This window comes from Benincasa hispida, chromosome 7 (genome assembly GCF_027475165.1).
Source record: "Benincasa hispida cultivar pf3 chromosome 7, pf3_genome.v1.1, whole genome shotgun sequence".
Taxonomy (NCBI): domain Eukaryota; kingdom Viridiplantae; phylum Streptophyta; class Magnoliopsida; order Cucurbitales; family Cucurbitaceae; genus Benincasa; species Benincasa hispida.
Genome location: NC_143484.1, coordinates 31289214 through 31313567, shown reverse-complemented (window position 1 = coordinate 31313567; position 24354 = coordinate 31289214). Strand labels below are relative to the sequence as shown.

General features: G+C 38.1%; 1 protein-coding gene, 1 non-coding gene and 1 pseudogene across 4 annotated transcripts in view; all 3 read right to left on the bottom strand.

Moving 5' to 3' along the window:
* EMB2771 (E3 ubiquitin ligase) overlaps nt 1-24354 on the bottom strand; it is a 46751-nt gene that overhangs the window by 16570 nt on the left and 5827 nt on the right. For all 3 annotated transcript variants that reach the window (XR_005482800.2, XR_005482799.2, XM_039036221.2), the window contains exons 9-17: nt 22423-22590; nt 21831-22321; nt 20590-21049; nt 19847-20185; nt 19208-19291; nt 18765-18857; nt 18576-18635; nt 18149-18247; nt 2336-2476 (exon numbers count right to left, since the gene is read on the bottom strand). Coding sequence is in view for 1 of the 3 variants with exons in the window: in XM_039036221.2 (XP_038892149.1) it covers nt 2336-2476; nt 18149-18247; nt 18576-18635; nt 18765-18857; nt 19208-19291; nt 19847-20185; nt 20590-21049; nt 21831-22321; nt 22423-22590 (1935 nt within the window). In the remaining 2 variants the exon portion in view is untranslated. The remainder of the gene's footprint in view (nt 1-2335; nt 2477-18148; nt 18248-18575; nt 18636-18764; nt 18858-19207; nt 19292-19846; nt 20186-20589; nt 21050-21830; nt 22322-22422; nt 22591-24354) is intronic.
* On the bottom strand, nt 17622-17774 carry LOC120082277 (U1 spliceosomal RNA; annotated as a pseudogene).
* Nucleotides 22855-22959, bottom strand: LOC120082292 (U6 spliceosomal RNA). Its single transcript, XR_005483123.1, has one exon. It is a non-coding gene; the product is annotated as a U6 spliceosomal RNA (small nuclear RNA).

The window sequence follows — 24354 nt, the reverse complement described above, 5'->3', positions numbered from 1 at the left end:
GTCCATGAACTCCATAGAATTCCAAATCAACAAAAGCTTCATTTTCCTCGAGACAAATCAATTGATCTAAGGGCGATTATGCCTACTTTAAGTTTAACAAAGAAAATGATGCTCAATTATATGAACTGAAAGGAAAGGTGAACTGTAAGAGAGCAAATGAAAGGTGATGTGTACAAGGCAGGATTATTTGACTAGTTTGATGTTAGTATTTCTTCAAATAATTTGGCAAGTAGCGGATAATTATCAGGATTATGAATGGAAATGTGTTAATGACCATGCTAGATCCGAGCAGGTTTTTTTTTTTCCTTTTTCAAATAAGAAAAATCTTATCACTGTGAGGAAAGAGAGTACAGCTGTTTTTTTTTATAGGAAACAATTTTAAGCCCATCCATAGAGATTACAAACTTCTCCGGCTGGATAAAAGTGAATATAAGTAATAACTGCTAAAAGAAAGATTATTTTTACACCAATAGAGAGTCAAAAAAAGAGGAGTCGAGCACTTCTTCTGGAGACCTTTCCTTGCTTTGAAAGATTCTAATGTTCCTTTCATTTCAAATCATCCATATTGTAACTCGATTGAAATGAAGTCATATTGCGTTCAGTGATGTTTGAAAGGGTGATCAGAAAGCAACAAAGTTCATCCACACTAGAACATCTGTTTCTCTCCTTATAGCCATGGCTGCTTGTGGCTGAGCTTTTTATTTAGAAACTTAACTTTCAAATTTTTTTATGCTTGAAAAGTTGGGTGTCAATGTCCTTTATCTTTATTGATGCACTTCCGCGACCTTAATATTTATCCACCCAAATTATTTAGGCCCTGTTTGTACCATTTTATTGTTGGTTTTCTGTTTTTGAAAAGTACACTTATTTTACAACCATAATTTTTTGGTAAGTTTCTCACCTTCTCCAAAACACATACTCATTTGTGATCTAATCTAAATTTCAAAAATCAAGTTTTTAGAAACTACTTTTTCTAGTTTTCAAATTTCGACATGCTTTTCTTAAAACATTTTTAAAAAGTAAGTGATAAAGTAAGAAAACTATATTGATAGATTCAAATCTAAATTTTTAGGCATCAGAGTTCATTCCCAAAAAAATATGATTGCAAGGTGGGTTCTTGGTCAACATCTTATCTGGGGTTACCCCTTTATGGCAAGCCAACAGGCCAAAGTATGTCTCCTTTTGGCAACCTATTTTGGATAAGATTACCAAGAAATTACAATCCTGGCAGCTTAATTTTCTCTCTAAAGTTGGTAGATTAACACTCCTCAATGCCACTTTATCCAACTTACCCACTTATTTCTTGTCCCTTTTGCATGTTCTGAACACTATGGCTGAAAAGATTGAGGCCACATCGTAATTTTTTATGGTCGGGCAACAGAGGCAGCAACACTAGTCATATTCTCAAATGGAATATTTTAAAATAGCCACTAACGAGGGTGGTCTGTGCATTGTTGACATCACATGCGGAATAGAGCTCATCTTGCAAAATGAATTTGAGGTTACGGAATCAAAAAGGATTCTATATGGAGGAAGGTCGTCAAAGCCAAGTTTGGCTCCCATTGTTTTGATTTAAGGCCTGCAGAAAACCAGAGTATCCTCCAGGAACCCATGGAAATACATTTTAAATCATAAATACTTCATTCTCAATAAAATACATTCCAAGCTTGAGAAGGGTGATTCAATTGCCTTTTTGGTCTAATGTTTGGTTTGGTGACAGCCCTCTTCGGCGGATTTTCCCAAAGCTATATTTGGAAGTGGTGTTCATAAGCTTGATTTTCAAAAACAAGAAACCAAAAACAAAATGGTTATCAAACGAGACTTAGGTGTAAATTTGTAGGGAAAATGTCAAAATTCCGTGGACCAACATGAATTTCTTGCGTTCTTATGGAAACTTGGTTGAGGAGTTCAAGAGATTTTGAGTGGAAAGATTACACGTACATAATCTAATATATGATCTACTTTTTACTGCCTCCCAACGATACTCTTTCTATAGGAAACTTTGTAACTATTCTCCTAGCTAGAGGTCTCGCAACCTCCTGACAAGGCGTTAGGAAGGATGTCTTTCCTTGTTTTTCTTTCAATGGAAGTTTTTTTTTCCCCTTCTTAAATGAACAAATGGCAACACAGCAATTGGCATAACCATATAAGTAGTAGAAGGTGGGAATCTGAAGGGTGGAGTTCGGGTGCACACATGATCAATCAATTCAAGATGATGATTGGTTTGACTAATACATTAGTAGGAATTTAAATTATACAAACCACAGGACATGTCAATCAGAAGTTGTTTCTAGTTAAAAATAAAAATAAAAATAAAAACCACAAGATGCCTTACCGGTGCATAGTATTGGTATATATCAGTAATTGTTAAAACACACAGATAACCATGTAATCCTAGAGCAAGAAGAAGTCCAGCATGAACAGCATTGGGCTCCTCAGGTCTATTATAAATAATCCACGTCCTCGACATCTTACCCTGGAAATAATAATGTTGAAGAATTGTTGGAGTCTATGATATACTATTAGCATATAACAAAGACTTGATCAAGAAACTTCAAATTCTTTTCATAAGAAATATTTGCATTAACATGGAAATTTACAAAAAAGAGGCTAAGGGCATAAGTTCTTCCCAAGCTCAAGACATGGAGAAAAGGCTGAGGCCATAAGTTCTGCCCAAGCTCAAGATATGGAGCTCACATAGAAATTCTCCAATAAGCTGAAATCAGATATACAGATATACTATAAAAAAAATTTGGTAGAGATTTGAAGTGATACCTCATAAGGGTCCTTTTCTTGCTAGGAAAAGAAAAAGAAAAAAGAAAAACTAAAGAAAGAAACTGAGTTCTACACTATAACCAGAAAAATAGCAAGAGGGTTAAAGAAAAGAGTAAGGAAAAGAGTTTGTACAGTCTTTTAAAGTGGTTCAGCTTAGAGCCCCGTCCACTGTTACAATCAGCCAGTCAAGAAATAATTCCAAGCTCTTTGGAGGAGGAAAAAAAAAATCCAAAGCTATCTTCAATGAGGGCATGGGAAGCAATAGAATATGATGTCATGATCAGGGTTCGAAATATCGATATCGATGGAAATTTCAAGAAATTTTATGGAAATTGATCGAAACCGTTATAATTAATTAATGAAACTTTGATTGTGACTCAATTAGACTATAAATGAACATTTTTTAATCAGTATTTTAATAAAGTAAGGTAACATTTAGGTGTATGTTAGAAAATATGTGTAAGTGTCAATGCGAGAACAGAAATTTAAAAAAGAAACGAGAAAATAATTACAAAATAATATCAAATATTGGTAATTAATTACAAAATTAAAGGACATGAGATATTTTGGTGTGCAAACCAAAGGAGTTCTATGAAATCAATTGAATATGTATTCAAATGGATGGTCCAGCCCTTATTTATAGGTAAGAGTTACAACTTATTCTAACCAACTAATCTTGACTGGTTATAAACAAGTAACAGGTTAATAACAACTAGACTTTTTATTTTTATTTTTTTAACTTTGAACAATTATTTTCATTGAAAAAAAAAATGAAAGAATACAAAGGCAAAAAAACATTGCCCACCAAAAACACCCTCCACTAAAGGAAAGGGATCCAACTAAGTAAAATGTTGCCTATGGAATAGTTATAAAAAAAACTTCGAAACCTAAGCCTAGGGACACATGAAATCTCACCAAAGACCACACTTCACCAAGGTCCTTGTCCCTACCTCTAAACACTCTATCATTCCTCTCCCCCCAAATATTCCAAACAATAGCACACCCCAGCCAGCCATAAAAAACGGCTTCTCTCTAAAAGGCGGATGGAGAAGGAACTTCTCGATCATCGCACGAAAGTCTCTCCGCCCAGCAAAGCAAACATTGAACTCCAGCAAGAAAAGCCTCCACAAAGTCCTCACATACTGGCAGTTCCAAAGGAGATGATCCAGGTCTTCCTCCATCATCCGACAAAGGATACAGCAAAAAGGCCCCAGAAGCAAAGTTCTTTCTCCTAACAAGTCTGTCAAAAGTGTTCACACGACCAAGTAAGACTTGTCAGATAAAAAACCTAACTTTCTTGGAAATCTTAATCCTCCAAATCACATTTAACATAGACACCCAATGGGAGAGGGATCCAGTAATAAGTGGAAGAAGGATTTACAAGAAAACCCTTTGCAAGGATTCAGATTCCAGATGTATATCCCTTCTCCCCTCCCTAAAAGTACTCGCCTCCAAAATAATGAAAGAAGAGAGGCAACCTCTGTCGTTTCCCTATCAGTCAAATAATGACGGAACCCGAATGAAAAAGACACGGAGCTCTCAGTCCAGATTAGGAAATCAGAGATTGGGTGATATTTTAAGGAAGATAAGTGATAAAGATGTAGGAAGACAGAAGAAAGAGCACTATCCCCCACCCACTGATCCTCCAAAAATACGTATTCTTGCCATCCCCCACAACACACCGAACAAAGTTAAAAAAAAAAAAAAAAAAAAAAAGGGAACTCAAACGAAATGTCTTTTCACGAGTTCTGATGTGTGTCTTTAACCCCTTTCGCCACCCATTTAAAAGGATGGTTGCCATGCTTACTCGCAATGATCCTACGCCACAAAGCCTCGGGTTCAAGGGTGAAATGCCAAGCCACTTAGCCAACAAAGCTTTGTTGCGAATCCTTTAAGTTACCAATCTCCAACCCCCCCGATTCATAGGCCTCCCAACCATCTCCCAACTGACAAGGTGAGAGCCTTTTCCTTTATCCACCCCATCCCAAAGGAAATCCCTCATGAATTTTTCAAGATTCTTACAAACCAAACTAGGGACTCTAAAGAGGGAAATACACAGGAATACCACTTAAAACCGATCTTATCAACGTTAACCTCCCAGCTTTGGAGAAGAAACTTTTCTTCCACTTCGCCAGCCTCCTTCGAATCTTCTCAGAAATGGGATCCCTAGTCCTCCGATTACCTCCCAAGGGGAGACTAGTGTTTTTAAATGCCCAAGGCACCTTAAGGCGCAATGGCCCTCTGGAGCCTAGGCGCAAGACGCACAAAAAAGCGCGAGTTTTTTTTTTGTGAAGCGCACTATATATAAAAATATTACATTAAAAAGAGAGAGTATAATTGAAGTGGAAATATGGAAAAAAGGGACCCAAAACACAAGAAATTTTACATTTAGGTTTGGTAAACTTGATCCTTTTAGTTAATAAAGAAGGAAAATCCTTAATTATTACTATTTTTTAAAAATAATTGAAAAGCCCCAAGGCGCAGGGCTTTGATCTTGGGGCTTCACAAAAGGCGTGCGCCTAAGGCATTCCTTATTTTGTGAGCCTCGCTTTTCCAAGGCAAGGCGCCAGACCTGTGCTTTGGGCCTAGGTGCGCGCCCGAGAGGGCTTTTTAAAACATTGGGGAGACCAAGGTAGGAAGAAGGGAAAGAACCTACCTCACATCCAAACTCCACCGCTGAACTCTCAATCTTGGCCTGGTTGCTATTAATTTCCAAAATTTGGCACTTACTTCTACTAATTTTAAGGTCAGACATAACTTCAAAAAAGTTCACCATGTGATTAAGAATGAAAAAAGAATCCTTATTTCCGGAACAAAACAAGATCATATCATCCACAAACTGGAGATGCAATAGGGCCACCTCGTCCGAACCAACCTTAACGGGCTCAATGATATTTCCTTCCACCCCTTTAGAAATGAGCCAATTTAAAACATTCACAACCAATGAGAACAGGAAAGGGGACAAAGGATCCTCTTGCCTTAAACCTCAAGAAGCTTGGATCGACCCTTTTGGAGTACCATTGACTAAGATGGAATACTGCACATTCCTGATGCATCCCTACATCCACATTCTCCATCTAAACCCAAATCCCTTCTTCATCATAACCTTATCCAGGAAACCCTAATCAACATGATCGTAGGCCTTTTCAAAGTCCAATTTGAGAATAACACCTTCCTTCTTCATACGAGCATCCTCAATGGCCCCATTGGCTATAAGAGCCTGATCCAAGATCTGTCTTCCAGCCAGGAAAGCTCCCTGAGCCTCTGAAATGGTCAGACTTAAAATCCCAAGTACAAGTGATAAATCAAATTTGCATACAAAATAATTGTAAATTGTTTATTATAAAATAAAGTGGATAAAAAAATGAAAAATCGTAGCATTAAATACATAACAAAACATAATAAGGATATAAAAATCATCAAATTAAACATAAGAGGGATACAAAAAGCATAACATTAAACAAACACAACATAATGGAAAAGAAAGAAGAAAAATAAAACTTTACAAGTAGATAGAGTTCGAGAGAAAATGAGATGAATATTAGAGAACCCACATCAATTCAAGTTTGAGGTGAAATGATGTAAAAAATTTATGGAAAAGATTTGAATGAAGTTAAAAATAAATATGTTATTTTCTCAATTTTGATTCCTTGGAAATGAAAGCTTTGAATGGTAAAAGAACTACAAAACTCACATCAATTCATTTTTTGGTGAAATGAAGTGAAAATTCAATAGAAAAAGTTCGAATGAAGTTAAAAATAAATATATGTTATTTTTCTCGATTTTGATATATTGAAAATGAAAGTTTTGGATGGTAAAAGAAATAAAACTCGCATCAATTCAATTTTGAGGTAAAATGATGTAAAAATTCAACGAAAAAAGAAAAGAAAATAAAAATACTTATGGTAAAAGAGAAAAAACTTCCATTGAGCTAGCATGGCTAATTTAGGGGGGGGGGGGTGTCATCTAGAAGTTTTGATGGAAATATCGAAATTTTGAGGGGGGAAATTCACCAAAATTTCGAGCATATCAAAATCTCAAAATTTCGACCGAAATTTTCCACTATGGTCATTACTTTGTTCCCTCTTCTTTGTTCTCAGACAATTGTTCTATTTCAAAATTATTGAAATAGGAAAAGAAGATGACACAAGGAGTTTACGTGGAAAACCCTAATTCAGGGAAGAAAAACCACGGTAGAAAAGAACTTATTATTTTTATGTCATTTTTACAATAGACCCAACCTAAGATATAAATAGAATAATGTGAAGCCCTAATTTAGCAAATATAGTAAAAAGACAAAAATGCCCTTAGGACTAATTTAACGTATTTCAACACTCCCCCTCAAGTTGGGGCATAGATATCGGCAAGACCCAACTTGCTAATACAAGCTTCAAACGTCTGTCTCGATAACCCTTTCGTAAAAACATCGGCAATCTGTTGGACTGAAGGTACATAGGGAATACAAATAGCTCCGCAGTCTAACTTTTCTTTAATAAAGTGCCTGTCAATTTCCACATGTTTGGTTCTATCATGTTGCACGAGATTATTCGCAATACTGATGGCAGCCTTATTATCACAATACAGCTTCATAGGCCCTGGACTACTCTCGTGAAGATCAGATAAAACTTTCTACAACCAGATTTCTTCACACACTCTCAGATTCATAGCTCTATACTCTGCCTCAGCACTACTTTTGGCCACTACACCCTGTTTTTTACTCCGCCAAGTTACCAAATTTCCCCATACAAAGGTACAGTACCCTGAGGTTGACCTTCTATCAGTCACAGATCCGGCCCAATCTGAGTCAGTATATGCCTCGATGCTTCGTGTGTCATGTTTCCTGAATACCAAGCCCTTCCCAGGGGTGGACTTTAAATATCTCAAAATTCGAGTCACAGCTTCCATGTGCTCCTCATATGGACTCTGCATGAACTGACTTACTACACTCACAGCATAGGAGATGTCGAGTCTAGTATGAGACAAGTAAATCAGTTTTCCTACTAGGCATTGATACCTCTCCTTATTCACAGGAACTCCTTCCGAAACACTTTTCAGTTTGCTATTGACCTCAATAAGAGTGTCAATAGGTTTGCATCCGGTCATTCCTATTTCCTTTAACAAGTCCAGAGTGTACTTCCGCTGAGAAACAGATATTCCTGCTTTTGATCTTGCCACTTCCATCCCTAGAAAATACCTTAAACTACCAAGATCCTTAATTTCAAATTCACTTGCCATCCTTTGTTTTAGCTTAGCAATTTCTGCCGTATCATCCCCTGATAGGATGATGTCATCAACATACACTACCAACACAGCAATCTTTCCTAAGGGTGATTTTTTGGTAAACAAGGTATGATCAGAATGCCCCTGAACAAACCCTTGGGACTTAACAAACACGGTGAACCTGTCAAACCAGGCCCTAGGAGACTGCTTCAACCCATATAAAGACTTCCTGAGTTTGCAAACATGATTCCCAAACTTAGCTTCAAAACCTGGAGGTGGACTCATATAAACTTCCTCTTCCAACTCACCATTTAGGAATGCGCTCTTTACATCTAGTTGATATAGGGGCCAATCTTTATTCACGGCGACAGACAGAAGAACACGAATCGTGTTTAACTTAGCCACTGGGGAAAAAGTTTCTGAATAATCAATCCCATACATCTGAGTGAATCCTTTAGCAACTAACCTGGCTTTATACCTCTCAAGTATTCCGTCAGACTTATACTTCACTGTGAACACCCATTTGCAACCAACTGTTTTGTGACCTCTAGGGAGAGCTACTAACTCCCAAGTCTTATTTGCCTCAAGAGCTCTCATTTCCTCCATTACTGCTGCTTTCCACTCAGGAACTTCCATGGCCGCATGTACACTGGTAGGTATTGTTAGAGCATCTAGCTGAGTAGTAAAAGCCTTAAAAACAGGAGATAAGTTACTATAGGTCAGAAAGCTATGCAAAGGGTATTTTGTACATGACCTGGTTCCCTTTCTCAGAGCAATTGGCATATCCAGAGTGGTATCATAGTTGTCAGTTTTCGTCTGTCCCTCTTCAGTATCAGACTTTTGAGACAATTCTGCATCCTCTTGAGGATCTTTCAGCATCTCATCCCTTCCTGAAGTTTCAACCTTCTCTGAGCTCATTTCGTCATTTTCTATGTTCCCAGACTTTTTTTCAAGACTCTCCTTTGAAACAACGGGATCTTGAACTTGTGCTGGTTCCGACGCTTGGACACTTTCCGATGGAACACCAGAGGTTTCCTGAATTTCCTTTCTGAGATTCCTCCTATAATATGTTATCCAGGGCACTTGTTTAGTAGGAAGAACCGACACAGGAACAACAGGAGCAGAATTAGGTTCAAGACTAGGTAGACTAGGTCCAGGAATATTGGGACTAAGCTCAGGTTCAGGAATATTCGGACTAGGCTCAAGGTTGAGGCTAATGGGTATGGAGTACGTGGAATTGTTAATCTCTTCATTCGTGGTCTCCCCCTGAAGATGACTAACGGGAAAGAACGATTTGTCTTCAAGGAACGTGACATCCATAGTGATAAAATATTTTCTGGAAGATGGATGAAAGCATTTATAGCCTCGCTGATGAAGGGGATACCTGACAAACACACATGTTTTAGCTCGTGGAGCAAACTTAGTCCGGTGTGGACCATGAGTATGAACAAAGGCTGTACACCCAAACACACGAAGAGGAACCTCAGGAATAAGACGGGTAGACTGATAGGACTCTTTGAAGCACTCAAGAGGGGTTTGAAACTTTAGAACTCGTGAAGGCATTCTATTAATTAGATGAGCTGCGGTAAGAACCGCATCTCCCCACAGGTACAAAGGAAGAGACGCTGGAATTATCAAGGAACGAACAACTTCAATGAGATGGCGATTTTTCCGTTCAGCTACCCCATTTTGTTGTGGAGTATATGCACACGAGTTTTGATGGATGATCCCTTTTGACACTAGGAATTCCTGGAAGGTGTGGTTGACAAACTCACGACCATTGTCACTTCGAAGGATGGCAATCTTTGTGTTAAACTGTGTTAATACAGTGGTATAGAACTGTTTGAAGGTAGATAAAACCTCGGACTTATCAGCAAGGAGATATACCCATGTAAGTCGGGTATGGTCATCAATGAAAGTTACAAACCACCGTTTACCAGACAGGGTAGCGATGCTCGAGGAACCCCAAACATCACTGTGGACCAGGTGGAAAGGCTGGGTAGGCTTATAGGGCTGAGAAACAAATGACACGCGAGGTTGTTTAGCACGTATACAGACATCACAAGATAATGAAGAAACATTCATATTATGGAATAAATGAGGAAACAAATATCGCATATATTGAAAACTAGGATGTCCAAGACGAAAATGCCACAATAAATAATTTGTTTCAGATATAGTAAACGAAGATAAAAGACTAGTCCTAAACAAGCTTCTGGAGGAAGCATCTGTAGAAAGGAAATATAGGCCTTTGTCATATCGGGCAGTGCCAATCGTCCTCCCCGAGCTCAAGTCCTGAAACAAAGCAGTATCTGGTGAGAAGACAACTCTACAGTTCAAATCTTTTGTTATTTTGCTTATTGATAATAAGTTGTAAGAAATTTTGGGCACATGTAAGACATTTTGCAGAGTTAATCCCTGAAATGGTGACAGTCTGCCTTTTCCAGCAACAGGAGCGAAGGACCCATCCGCAATTCGAATCATCTCATTTCCAGCACTTGGATAGTATGAGAGAAACCGGTCGGATGAGCCAGTCAAGTGATCGGTTGCTCCTGAATCTAGAATCCATAACTCATTCCCTTCAGCAAGGAAACTAAAGGATTGAGGGTTACCTGATTGAGCAACTGTTCCGATTCCTACGGTACCTGAATCACCAGGATTAGTCACTGGAGGCTGTGTCTGAGGTTGTGCAGCCCCCTCAACTGATTCACCCACTAGAGCACGCCCAGATTTCGACTTGTCATTCGGAGGGCGACGTTTACCATTTGGAGGGTGACCATGCAATTTCCAGCACTGATCCTTCGTGTGCCACTGTTTTTTACAATGCTCACAAACTGGGGGTTTTTTACTATTCTGCTTGTCACCATCAGCTCCAGCGGACTTCACCCCGAAGGCAGCTGACTCTACAGTGGTAACACCTGGCCCGTTCATTGCACTCGATCTATCTTCTTCCAATCTAACTTCTGAACATACCTCCATGAGAGACGGAATTGGTTTCTGCCCTAGTATTCTACTGCGAACTGTATCAAATTTGGGGTGCAGCCCGGCAAGAAAATCATACACACGCTCAACTTCTTCTATCTTGGAGTATTGAATTCCATCTTGTGGGCAGGTCCAGATGATCTCCCGACATAGATCCATTTCTTGCCATAACAATGACATCTTGCTGAAGTATGACGTTACATCCATGCTCCCTTGTTTGCATTCGTGAACCTGTTTACGTAGAGTATACAGGTGGGATGCGTTCTGACACCTCGAATATAACCTTTGGACTGCATCCCAAATATCTCGGGCAGTGGCTGAATAGAGTAAGGGTTTCCCGATTTGTGGTTCCATACTACTGATTAACATTGAGCGGAGCAAAGAATCCTCTGCCTTCCAGACACGCTCTTGAGGATCCCCAGGATTCGGTCGTGGTATCTCTCCAGTTAAATATCCAAACTTATGGCGTCCCTCAAGAACCATTTTAATGGTTTGGGACCCAGAGAAGTAATTTTGCCCATTCAACTTCTCTCCCGTGATCATTCCTGCAGAATTTCCAATTGTTCCAGATAAAAGATTAGAAGTTGGAGGAGTAGGAAACATTGACACCGGATTTTCTGAATACATCGGGGAAGAATCATGGCCATTCAATCTGGCTCCCAGGGCGACCATCTGTTGCTGAAGACTAACTAATTGTTGTTGGAGTTCCCCATGAGATTCAGATCTAGGATTTTCTTCAATGGACTCACCCATTCGAAACTGGGTCTGAACTGGATATACATGAGGAAGAGGCTGTCCACCATGATACTGTGAAGAAGCTACTGCCAGAAGTCCACCAGCGGCAAAGTTCGGCAACCCGTGACCGGCGCTGCTCCCAGACAACTGTGATGGTGGGTAACGGACAAACGGCTCGGCGATCTACTGCGAAGCTGAAGAAATCGCGCCGATCTGACCCGACCCGGCAGCTGGAGCAAACCCATGACCGTCTGGTGTAGATCCGATTCTGTGCGACGCCGAGATACCTACCGGCTGTAGATCGATCGCGTACGCCAGCTGGAGAACGTGCGAGGCTGAGACGGTTGTGTGCGAAGTTGAGGGTCCGATCGGTTGTGACCCGTTCGCGTGCGTCGGTTGGAGCGAAGTCAAGAGTCCGATCGGTTGTGACCCGTTCGCGTGCGCCGGCTAGAAAGCGTGACCTTCCACCACCACCTGTTGTTCAGCTGGAATGGTCCGATCGATGGTCTTCAGTTGGAACGGTTGAGACTGGAAGCTAATCGGCGCGCCAGCTGGAGCAATCCCACCACCTGCTGTTCGGCTGAGCCACCTGGGATGATGGTTCGGAGATAGCGGTCAACCGCTGCTTGAATCACAGCCTCATTAGTCAGCGTACCTTCACCTATCAAGTTTAATGACTGAGTTTCTTCTACCGGGGCTAGGGTTTCATCACCTTGCTCTGATACCATATTGAAATAGGAAAAGAAGATGACACAAGGAGTTTACGTGGAAAACCCTAATTCAGGGAAGAAAAACCACGGTAGAAAAGAACTTATTATTTTTATGTCATTTTTACAATAGACCCAACCTCAGATATAAATAGAATAATGTGAAACCCTAATTTAGCAAATATAGTAAAAAGACAAAAATGCCCTTAGGACTAATTTAACGTATTTCAACAAATATATATATATATATATATATATATATATATATAGGAACTAAGCGAATGTCCCCACTAATGCAACACACCACAAGTTTAAGAGAAATAATATGAATCTCAATAAATGGAGAGGTCGGAACCCTATTTGTACACAAAGAAGTGACCGGCTAAACCAGTAATTTGGTTTAATGACCTAGGCAGCCGGTTACAATCTTAAAACTAATCTATACAACCAATATTTACAAATAAGATTCCAGCAGCAATATTACTACAACAGAGACCTAATATACTACATCAGTTCTACCCGACCCAAAATCAAACTCGCTACAAGTTTGACTGAGATAATTGAAATTGGTCTCGAGTGTGATAAGGAAATATGTCAGATACGTTGAAAGTATTGCTAATCTTCATATTGGGAGGTAGATCGATCTTGTAGGCATTTTGTCCAAGTCATTCTAGGATAGGAAATGGGTTGATCTTCTTGTTTGTTAACTTGGAATGATAACCTGTAGGAAGTCTGCTTTTCTTCAAGTGAACCATCACTAGGTCTCCAATCTGGAATTCAATAGCTCGTTTGTGTTCATCGACCTTGGATTTGTATGTTGAGTCGCTTGTTTCAAGGTGTTGTTGAACTTCATCATGAATTGCTTTAATCCGATCATCCATTATGCTCACCTCAGCATTGTTGAACGGTTGACTATGTTGTTGAATGCAAATTCGGCATAGGTTAAGGAAATGTCCCATTGACGTGGTTTGTCCTTGCTTAAGGATCTTAGAAGACTACCAAGAGTCCTATTTGTAACCTTTGTTTGGCCATCAGTTTGCGGATGGCTTGTTGTGCTAAATAGGAGGTCAATTTTTTTCAAAAGATATTGCCAAAAATGACTCATGAACTTAACATCTCTATCGGATACTATACTTTTAGGTATTCCATGAAGTCGAACAATTTCCCTGAAAAAAGATTTGCAACAATAGACGCATCACTAGTCTTTTTGCAAGCCAAAAAATATGCCATTTTGCTAAAGCGGTCTACTAGCGGTCTACTACTAAGACCGAATCATAACCTCGTTGGGTCCTCAGCAAACCAAGGACAAAGTCTATAAAGAGATCTTCCTAAATATTATTGGGTATAGGTAATGGGGCATATAGTCCTTGGTTAGAACTTGATCCTTTCGACGATTGACAAATGTAACATCTTTTGACAAAATTAGCTACATCTTTTTTGAGTTGGGGCCAAAAAATTTTTGAAGATAAGAGTGCCCATGTTTTATCTTGGCCAAAATGACCTGCAAGGCCTCCTTCATGTGCTTCCTTCCATAAAGATTCATGAAAGGAGGTTTGAGGAACGCATAGTGTCATTTTTTAATAAGAACCCATCAAAAATATGGAAATCTTTAGCTGGAATATGATTTAAACATGCTTGCCAAATGTTTTGAAAATCCGAGTCATTTGCATAAAGTTCAGGTAAACGGTCAAAAGCTAGGATTTCTCCTTGAAGTAGAGTTAGGAGCGTACCTTTTCTACTTAAAGCGTCTGTCACTTTATTGATCTTACCTAGTGTGTGTTTTATGACAAAATCAAAACGTTGGAAGAATTGAATCCACCAAGCATGCATTCGGCTCACCCCTTTTTGAGAATGTAAAAACTTCAAAGAAAAATGGTCGGTTAGTAGTACAAATTCTCTACCCAAAAGATAGTGTTCCCATTGTTTTAGGGACCGAACAAGAGAATAAAGTTCCTGCTTATAAGTAGACCACTTTTGTCTAGAAGGGCTTAATTTTTCACTGAAGTATTCTATGGGATGTTTGTCTTGGCTTAAAATAGCAGCTATCCCAATCCCCGATGCATCTACTGGGACTTCAAAAGGTTTATTAAAGTTTGGAAATCCTAAAACTGGTGTGGAACTAAGAACTTCTTTTAATGTAGAAAAATATGTTTGATCATCAGTCCAAGTAAAAGGCTTATTAGTTTTTTGAAAGGGTACTGAAATTTTTTATGATGCTAATCCTAGGAAGCTTTGGATTTCTTTGACTGATATAGGTTCTGGCCAATCAACAATAGCTTGGGTTTTCCTAAGATCTACTTGAATACCATGTGAACTTATGAAGAAGCCTAGGAAGTACAATTCAGTTTGAAGAAAAGAGCATTTCTTTAGGTTGATATATAAGACATGTTCCTTTAAAACAGTAAAACAGAATGTAGGTGTTCTAAATGTGCCTCATAATTAGGAATATAAATTAGGATGTTATCAAAGTAAATGACAAAAAATTTAATCAAAAAAGGTAACGAAATTTGATTCATAAGTCCCATAAACATGCTAGGTGCGTTGGAAAGACCAAAAGGCATAACTAGTCATTCAAAAAGGCCTTCATTGGTCTTAAAAGCTGTTTTCCACTCATCTCCTGCCTAAATTTGTATTTGATGGTATCCACTCCTAAAGATCTATCTTAGAAAAAAGTGTAGCTCCTCCTAGTTGATCCAATAGATTGAATAAACGGAATCTATATTTGATTGTGATTTTATTAATGGCCCGACTATCAACACATAGTCTCCAAGATTCATCTTTTTTTGGTGCTAAAAAGGCGGGGACGACACATGGACTAAGGCTTGGTTGTATGTGGCCTTGAGAGTTTGGATTTGTTCATTTAAGGTTGCATACTCCTTTGGGCTCATTCTATAGTGGGTAGATTTGGTAATGAACTTCCAAGAATAAGATCTATGTGATGTTGTATATTGCAAAGGGGAGAGAGGGGTTTAGGCTCTTCTATCATAGTAGGAAAGTCTTTTAAAAGCTTAGAAATACGAGGATCTAGAGTGGCAGGGTTGGGGGTATCAAAAGCATCCTGTTTAACTATGAAAGCTACAGGATGGTTATCATTCTTTTGTATGAAATCTTTACCATTCATCAGGAAAAAGAGTTGTTTTTTGAGATTAGAAGATACCTTTCTGTTGTTTCATTCTTACTGAGAGGGAGGAGGACCACTTTCTTGCCCATCCACGTAAATTCGTAGGTGTTATCATGGCCATTGTGAAGGGTGTTGTTGTCATACTGCCTTGGTCCGTCCAAAAGTAAGTGACAGGCATCTATTTCTAAAACGTCACAAGTGATTTGATCTTGGTAAATGTTACCTATTGAAAGAGGGATGTGCAAATTTCTTGAACTATTGTCTTCCCCCTTTTTCTAATCCAATTGACTTTAAAAGGATTTGGGTGAACCTTAGCCTTTAGATTGAGGGCGGCAATCAACTTTCTTGACACTATGTTTTCACTGCTCCCACTGTCAACAATTACTTGGCACAATTGATGGTGCAACGAGTGTGGAAGAAAGAGTGGCATTGGGGGAGGCTTTCAGATTTAGGTGTGAGGAAAACGTGTTGAAGAACATAAAATAATTGTTCTCCATTGTCGGGTCAATGTAAGCAGGTTCAATGTCGTTGTCATCTGCACAATCATCCCCTACAAAATCATGTTCTTGAATGGCTAAAGTCCTTCGTTGAGTACACTCATTGGAGAGATGGCCTTGTTGCCCACATCGGAAGCACTTTCCCAGTGTTGGCCGATTGTAAGGATTCGCGTTCTTATTGTTTGAGGTGGTCTCGACATGCTTAGGCTTCGATTGCTTGGAAGTTGTGTCATCTTTCTTGACTTGTTGACTCAAAGAAGAAGCTTGATCAGCTGTTTTAGATTGCTTTGTTGTAGTTCTACAAAAGGAGGATTGTTGTCGCTTCCAATTTTGTCTTCTTTGTTATGTTTTTTGGTGTTTTGCATCCTGACTTTCCTCAATGGTGGTGGCTAAGGTAATGGCATCAGCCAAATAGCCCACTAGATGTAACTTGAGAACTTTAACATCTTCTTATAAGCCAAGGATGAATCTTGAGATGAGTTTTCTTGATTATAAGCCCAATGCATATCTATTCTTGATTACATTTTCAGTGTAATCAAGAATAGATATGTCCCCTTGCCTATAAAGTTGGTATTGGTTGTACAAGAGTTGTCGATAATTGAGGGGGAGGAATCTTTTCTTCATTAGTCTTAGAAGCTTGGGTCAAGACTTGATTGGTGGCTTGCCATAATACCTTCGGTTGGTTTGGAGTTGATCCCATCAAGCTTAAGCTCCTCTTTGAAACTTAAATGCAACCAATTTTACCTTTTTATCTTCAGGGGTATTGGCGTATTCGAAAAAATTTCAACCTTCTTGATCCAATCTAAGAAAGCTTCTACATCCATTTTGCCATCAAAGCTAGGAAGATCCACCTTCATCCTGTAATCTTAATGTTCGTGAAGGTATTATGGTCTGCCTTGATGAAATCCTCTCCTTTCTTGAATTGGTAAGTAGCAGTTTTCATCCTCATCCGAGGAGTCTGAGTCTTGCATCATGTATCCTGTGATTTGAGCATCTGGGGCCCACAATCTTGGTTGCCAATTACACCTTCTTGAAGGGGAATTATGTGTGTCGGCCCAGATTTGTTCACCCGAATTAGTTCTTCCTTGGTTCTTGAAAGGTTCTTGGACTCTTTCTGTGCTCTTTCTTGAAGATTTTCATTGATTTGCAAGGCATTCTTGTTTTTCCGATTTCCTTGAGCTTGCTGTCCTTGAACTTCCACTGGGTTTTGAATGTCCCATCATTGCAGAATTTGGGTAACTCGAGGGTCATTCATCTCATTCTTCGTGTCCACAATGGCCGATTCTACCGAGGCCATTCTATTCTCCAAGGCTTTGGCTGATGAGGAAGCTTCCGCATCCATTGAGGTAACAAGCCGATGAAGAGAATGCATGCTTTGGATCACAATGCTTTGATACCAAAATGATGCAACACACCACAAGTTTAAGAGAAATAATCTGAATCTCATTAAATGGAAAGGCCAGAAGCCTATTTATAACAAAGTGACCAGCTAAACCAGTAATTTGGTTTAATGACCTAGGCAGCCAGTTACAATATTAAAACTAATCTATACAACTAATCTTTACAAATAAGATTCCAGCAGGAACAGAGGCCTAACATACTACATCACCCACTGCCATAAATTATGACGTAGGCTTGCCACATTGAACAAGACACCCCTTCCAAATGTGCAGTGGAGGTCACCGACCTAGGCCATGGGCCTTCTTGATCACCCAAAATCCCCATCCAGTTAAGCATATTCTATTTCAAATTTTTTATCCCTTCTAAATTACCGTTGCAATTGAAATTGACCATAGGTAAGTTAAATCTGCCAATCATCTTTGGAAGTCCAGCCAACTGGCATAAAAGATATTCTATCGAATAGAAGAATATGCAGTAACTTCAATAATATAAAGGAAATTGTCTCTTAATATTCTCACAAAGGGACAGTTATATATAAAATTATAAATGGAGGCGAGGAAAGAAGAAAATCGCCTAATAGGCACAAATTTCTTAGTCCTCAGCAAGTGCTACATGTAATGTATTCACAATGAGGTAAAATATGAAACACAATGGAAGGTAGAAAATAAATGAAATTTTACTCTTAAGTTCTTAAATGATTTAATTTCAACCTGGAGAGGGGCCAATCTTAGCCCAGCAGCAACGGCATTATGAAACTCAGGCCATGTTCTGATCTCTGCTACATTCCTGACATTTGGATCCAGATTAACCTGCCGAGGACAGGGGTGGAAGCATATGTTGACAAAAAATGTTTGTAAAATATTCCAATCAAAAGGAAAATAAATAATATAAATATGTCAATATGACTAACACCTGTAGAAATAAATGCAAGGTAAAGAGGATTCCTTCTCACAATATATTTCTCTCGTTTCTTATAAGGAAAAATCGCTGAATGTAGCGGATGAAAATTTACAATTTATGAGTAATGCCTATCATACTGATGTAGAAGTAACTTTTGTAGTTACTCTTAATTGCCCAGGCATATAATTCAAGCAGAGGATAAACTAATAACATGATGCAAGATAATCATATTCGTACCGTTGCATTTTGTTGTGCAGGCAGCCTCCCTGCCAATACAAGCTTTGGGACTACAAAGGCCTACAGAAATATTTTGATAGATCTATGAGAAATATGCATCTTAAACAACATAATACAAATTTAGCTTCGCATATATTACAAAAACACATCCATCCAAGCAAGCTTATACATAATGGAAAAGGGGAAAACCTCTGTTAAAAGAGTATATATGGTTGCAAGAGTAAATGCACCACGGCCAAATGGAAGGGAAGTCGTTCTTTGTGCAAGTTGCCAAAGCTGAGCCTTTAGAAACAAAGGAGAATAAAAATCAAGCTGAAAATAGTATGATGGTGATATCATCAATGCATGCATAAAAATCGAAAAGATCATGGTGAACCTAAAAATTGCAAGAGATATTTACAAGTCGTTCAGCAATCATTAACTGCTGAATAATATAACTAAGGATCAACAAATGACAATTAATTTTAATTTCAGAATAATGAAAAACAGACCTATGCACAACAGTGAAAACTATACTCTGACAGATAAATAACTCTCTGATTATTTTAGCACTTTAATTATCATATTCCATTATACCTGATGCAGAGTTCTATCAATTAAAAGAAGAGATCAATGGTCAAACAAAGAATTACCTGTTGCAGGTCCTGATCGGAAGCACTAGGGTTAACAGATGTCTGAATTGCAACAGGCCTTGCAGAGCACAGAAGTCTTCTAACCTAGAAGTAAGAACAGCCATGAAAATCCAAGAAGAGATCATGATATTGGAATATTATTCCAATGCCAAGAAAGATTCAATCCAACTAGTCAATGGAATTGTTGGTAACCACAAATACAAGAATGACGTTAATTCAAGAAAAGTAACACAAACATTATCGCATCAATAAACATTAAGTGGCCACCAAGTCCTAAGCAATTGTTCTTCCTGCTGTAGATTTCAATATTCTTTGGGTCCAGCACAGAGTAAGACTGCCCTGTTCCAGAACTTCTCCCACTCTTTTTCTCAGTCAGACTAGAAGCAAACTTTGTAGCTCCTTTCAATTGCTGCTATTCGTTGGGCTATCTGGCTCAAAAAAAAATAGGCACGATTTTTGTGGCATAGAGGACTCCTTTGATCAACTTAGGGAAGATGTTAACTACTTTACAACTGTGTGGGCTCTCAAATAAAAATCATTTTGTAATTAATTATCCTTTTACTTTGCTTCTAACAAATTGGGGAGCTCTTATAAGAGCTCATACACAATGCATCCAACATTGGAGACTAAAACACATACCTCGTTTAATCTTAGGTCCCGACCATATTGCAACTGCGTGCTAGAGTTAAAAATATGCTCCATACCATCGGTTGTAGATCCTTCAATAGAATCTGCATCCTCAATCTTGCCCGCATCCAATCCCATTGTATCACAGACTGCTGAAGGAATTGTTACAGGATGTAGATGCAGCATGTATGGAGTGGACATAGAAATTAAATTCATATTTGTTTGTGTTTCAAATTCCTTATGTTTGCAAGAACATGCCAAACTGGACATGGCTAAATCTTCCCGACCAAGAAGTGCATAAGCAGTTGCAGGCCAATCATTTGGGGGAGATTCCCGGCACTTATCCAATGCCTATGAAATTTAAAAGCAAGAACTTCAGATAAGTAAAATATTGTGATAGAAGAGAATAAAGAAACCAATTGGGAACAAAACTCAATTTTTTTCAATAGAGACTAGGATATAGAGTTCACACTACACTACATACCTTATAAAACGTTTAAAGAGAGAGGGAGGGAGGGGGTGGGTGGGTGGGAACACTAATGCCAAAAGAAATTCATCTTTCATTTGTTACCTAGAATAAATACATGCATACATGACAAATATTAAAATCCCATTGACAGCATTACACGCCATTTTCGGTTAATGCATTATGTATTAACAGCATCATTGAACCAAAGCAATTAAATGCATAAATTTCCATAAAACAGCAGTAAGAAAATCTCTTATAAAGAAGCTGCTCCTATTGAAGAACTTACATGTCTCAAGGGAAGAGATACACCGGAAGGCAATAGGTCCAGCTGCTGCTGCCCAAATGCCTCCCCAACCATTGCTAAAACCACAAGCTCCTCATTTGTGCTATGTGATCCCATTGCAATATTACAGTAAACACCAGTAGAAAGTTTTTTCCCTGTCTGCTTTGAACCAGCTAGCAAACTATAGAACACGACTATTTTCCTTGCCCAGCTTACCACAGAACTTTCCTCATTAAGAATTAAAGGTGGTAGGTCAATTAATTTAGCAGAACAATGACCATGTAGCAAACAATTCTCCAGCCATCTGAATAAACTAGGAGGTTTTTTCTGAGAATTTGTGGCTATGCAGACTCCAACTCGTCTAGCAAGACAAGGGAAATCACGAATGTAGTGATCCAAATAGCTTTGCTGACCGAGAAACCATGAGATATCACATAACAATGTTGACAGAAGTTCCAAATCCCTACGAAAGAAATAATTAGGTAAAAATGAAATAGAACAAATGCATGGAACTAAAAAAAAATATTATGACTCGTGCATATAAAAGGTCCCAATAAAAATGCAACTAGAATTCTTTAAAAGAACAAAACCCTAATTTCATTTGCTGGTGCAAGAATGACTAATTATATGGATGCAGGGAAAAAAATTGATTTATGCGCATATCAAAGATAACAGCCAGCATCCTAGGCATGAATAAAATAGCCAGTTTATTCAGATTATTAATAACAAACATTGAACTTTTTCTCTTTTAATCAAATATCATGAGCAGTCAAGGTCAAGCCTGCTTGCACACACCTCAACCAGTCTCATGGGACAACTACATAACCTTATAACACTTGGTTCCCAAGAAAACTCATAAGAATCTTAATTCTAGATAAGTGGCCATGAATCCTTGTATTCTACTGTATTTATTTTTATTGTTCACAATAAAAGCTTCATTTCTCATAAGAAATAACCATTAGTCCAACTCACTGTAGTTAATAACAAGATTTGATTTGAAGCTATTAGCATTCCAAACTAAGAAATCACACAAAACTAGTGCTTTATGTTGATAGTCCTGAAACGAGAAGCTGTGAGTCATGCACTGTAATGTATGAATAAAACTTTGCGGGAGTGACTCCCTCTCATTAACTGGATAGCAGGTTATTCAAATATTAAACTAAAGAAAAACCCAACTAGACAGATAATATGCATAGAGAGGAGAGTCAGTAAAAGAAGTAACATTCACCCAAAAAAAAAGTTACCGTTTGCGAAGCTTCTCGAGTTTCAAATTCTCATACACTGCATGCAAACAATCAAGACTATCTGCCAATAACTGAGAGTAAAATGATTTCTCTGAAATCTGAGTAGTGTCTAGAGTTTTGTAAGAAGGCTCCAATTTGTGTGTATCACTTGACGTTTCATGCCATGTACTATCAATAAAATTACGCTCCCCAAAGCTCTTGTGAAATTTGCTGCTCACAAGAAACTCCCATGATGTGCGTGGCTTCAAATTAGAAAGATCTTTTTGAAGACCATTATACTTCTTGCATATTTGCATAATAACACTGCTAAAGGAGTCCCATTCTGTGGTTAAAATAGAGTTTCCCTCTGCTGAACTGGAAGATTCTCCATCTTCCCAAAGAAGACCAAAAAAGTGGTTGTAAAGGGAAGTAGTAAGCCCCTCAGCCAACGCTGTAATGCAATCACTGACCAACAAAGACAGAGGACTTCTGCGTAATGAACACCTAAATATCTGGAAAACAAAAATATTGATTTTCTAAAGTCACAAAGGCCCCAGAGAAATGGGAAAAGGAAATGATAAAAATAGTAAAAGTTAAAAACATTGCAGCCTACCTGACCATTGTTTGTTACTATGTTGAGACGCTCCTCGACAGCATCAGTCAATCCAATTATTTTGGACTCGTGGGAAACAGATGCTGTATCAGGAAGCTCTGAAATGTGTGTTAACGGTCCTTTGCACATAGGAGGTAGCATGTAACGACACAAGCATTGCTTCCCTGACTGCATATTGCAAACACATTTGGTTGAGCTTCACTTCAATGCAAACCTTAACCCACAAAGAAATGAAAATCCACAAAAGAAAATAGAAAGATGGGATGGGAAAAAGATTATCAAAAGATGAGGTAAATTTGAAAAAATGTTGCTTGAAAAGTATTTTTTTATGTGGTCAGAAAATTCTTCTTAAGAAAAACGAGTACTTCAATACAAGGCTGATCATTTATCCATTTAGCTTTTAAGTAAAACTCACATTATTGCAAACAGGTTTTAAATGTTGAATTTTTAAATTTGTGCGTGTCGTGTCATCCTTGCACAGGGGGCATGCTAACTCACTTTGTATCGTTCCAATTTTATCGGATATCCCGAGGGGACAAGAGGTTTTAAATGTTGAAAAGCGGGTTTTAAATGTTGAAAAAACTTAATACTATTAAATCTCACTATTAAATCTCTTTCTTTTAGTTTAAGAAGAAATAATTAGCATTAACTGAACCAAAATTTCAACCAGAAGTCATTGCAACACGTGACTCATTCCCCATAAACCTGGGGGAATCACCTACTGATTACTCAACACAAAGGAGGAACCGGGAGGGAAGACAATTTCTAAACGATTAAAGTGCACAAAAATGTCTACTGAGAGGGAATTGTTTTTTTTTTTCAAGATAAGTTCTCGTTCCAGTTAATCGGCCAAATCATTCTTTCCCTTATTATGATACCAATTGAGCCAACTTGCTGACCTAAGTTTATACACCAGCAACCCCCAGACGTCCCGAGTTCAAGTCTAAGGATGTGCCTTTTGCAGTTTCTTCTTTGTGCCATAAAGGTCTAACACATCCCCGGCCCTCCAGATCATTTTATTTTCTGTTTCACATCGATAACTCCCCCCTCATTGATGGGGGAGAGACTAGATATCAATGACTTTAGCTACAGAGAAATCATCTAAATGGGGACAATCTTTATTTATTATACTTTTGAAAATAATTGGTTTACTTTTATTTATTTAGAAATATCATTTTAATTTAAATTAAGTAATTTTGAATTTCATATTGTTTATCCCATTTTTTAAAAATTAAACTCTCTAAAAGTACGAGAGAATAGCAAATAATATTATATTTAGTACTGATAATAGCAAATATATAATGCTATAAACTATACTTTTTTTTTATTTAAATTGGATTTTGTTCTTGATATCAAATATAAATGAAAATTAAAACAAATTTAGATGTTAATTTGTTTGTTACTTATTTTTAGGAAGAAACTATAGGGTGTACTTGCTGGGTTGGTGGGTGGTTATGTCAACATACACGAGGTTGCGAGTTCGAAAACTACAGGGTACATAAACAAAAGGAAAATCTACTTATTATTTCAAGTAACATTATCTTTTTTTATATATATGTAGAAAAACCAATCATACTTTATAGTGAACAAATTAATACCATTAAACCAAGAAAGAGAGGAACAGCAAGCCCCCCCCCCAAAGAAAAAAACAAAAAGAAAAGAAATCAAACAAGAAGACCCTCCAATTGTTTAAAATCATAAGGAGGCTATAATTACAAAAGAATCTAGTGTAATTTGTACACTACCAAGAAGCCGTGTTCTGAACCTGGGCCCAAAAAGAATCAAAAGTAGTAAACTTATCATCAAACAACCTACTATTCCACTCATTCTACAAATGCCATAAAAACGCGTAGGTCACACATTGCCAAAGAATTCTACCTTTAGCATAAAAGTTTCCACCATTCAGGCCATCTATAAACCAATCATCAATCT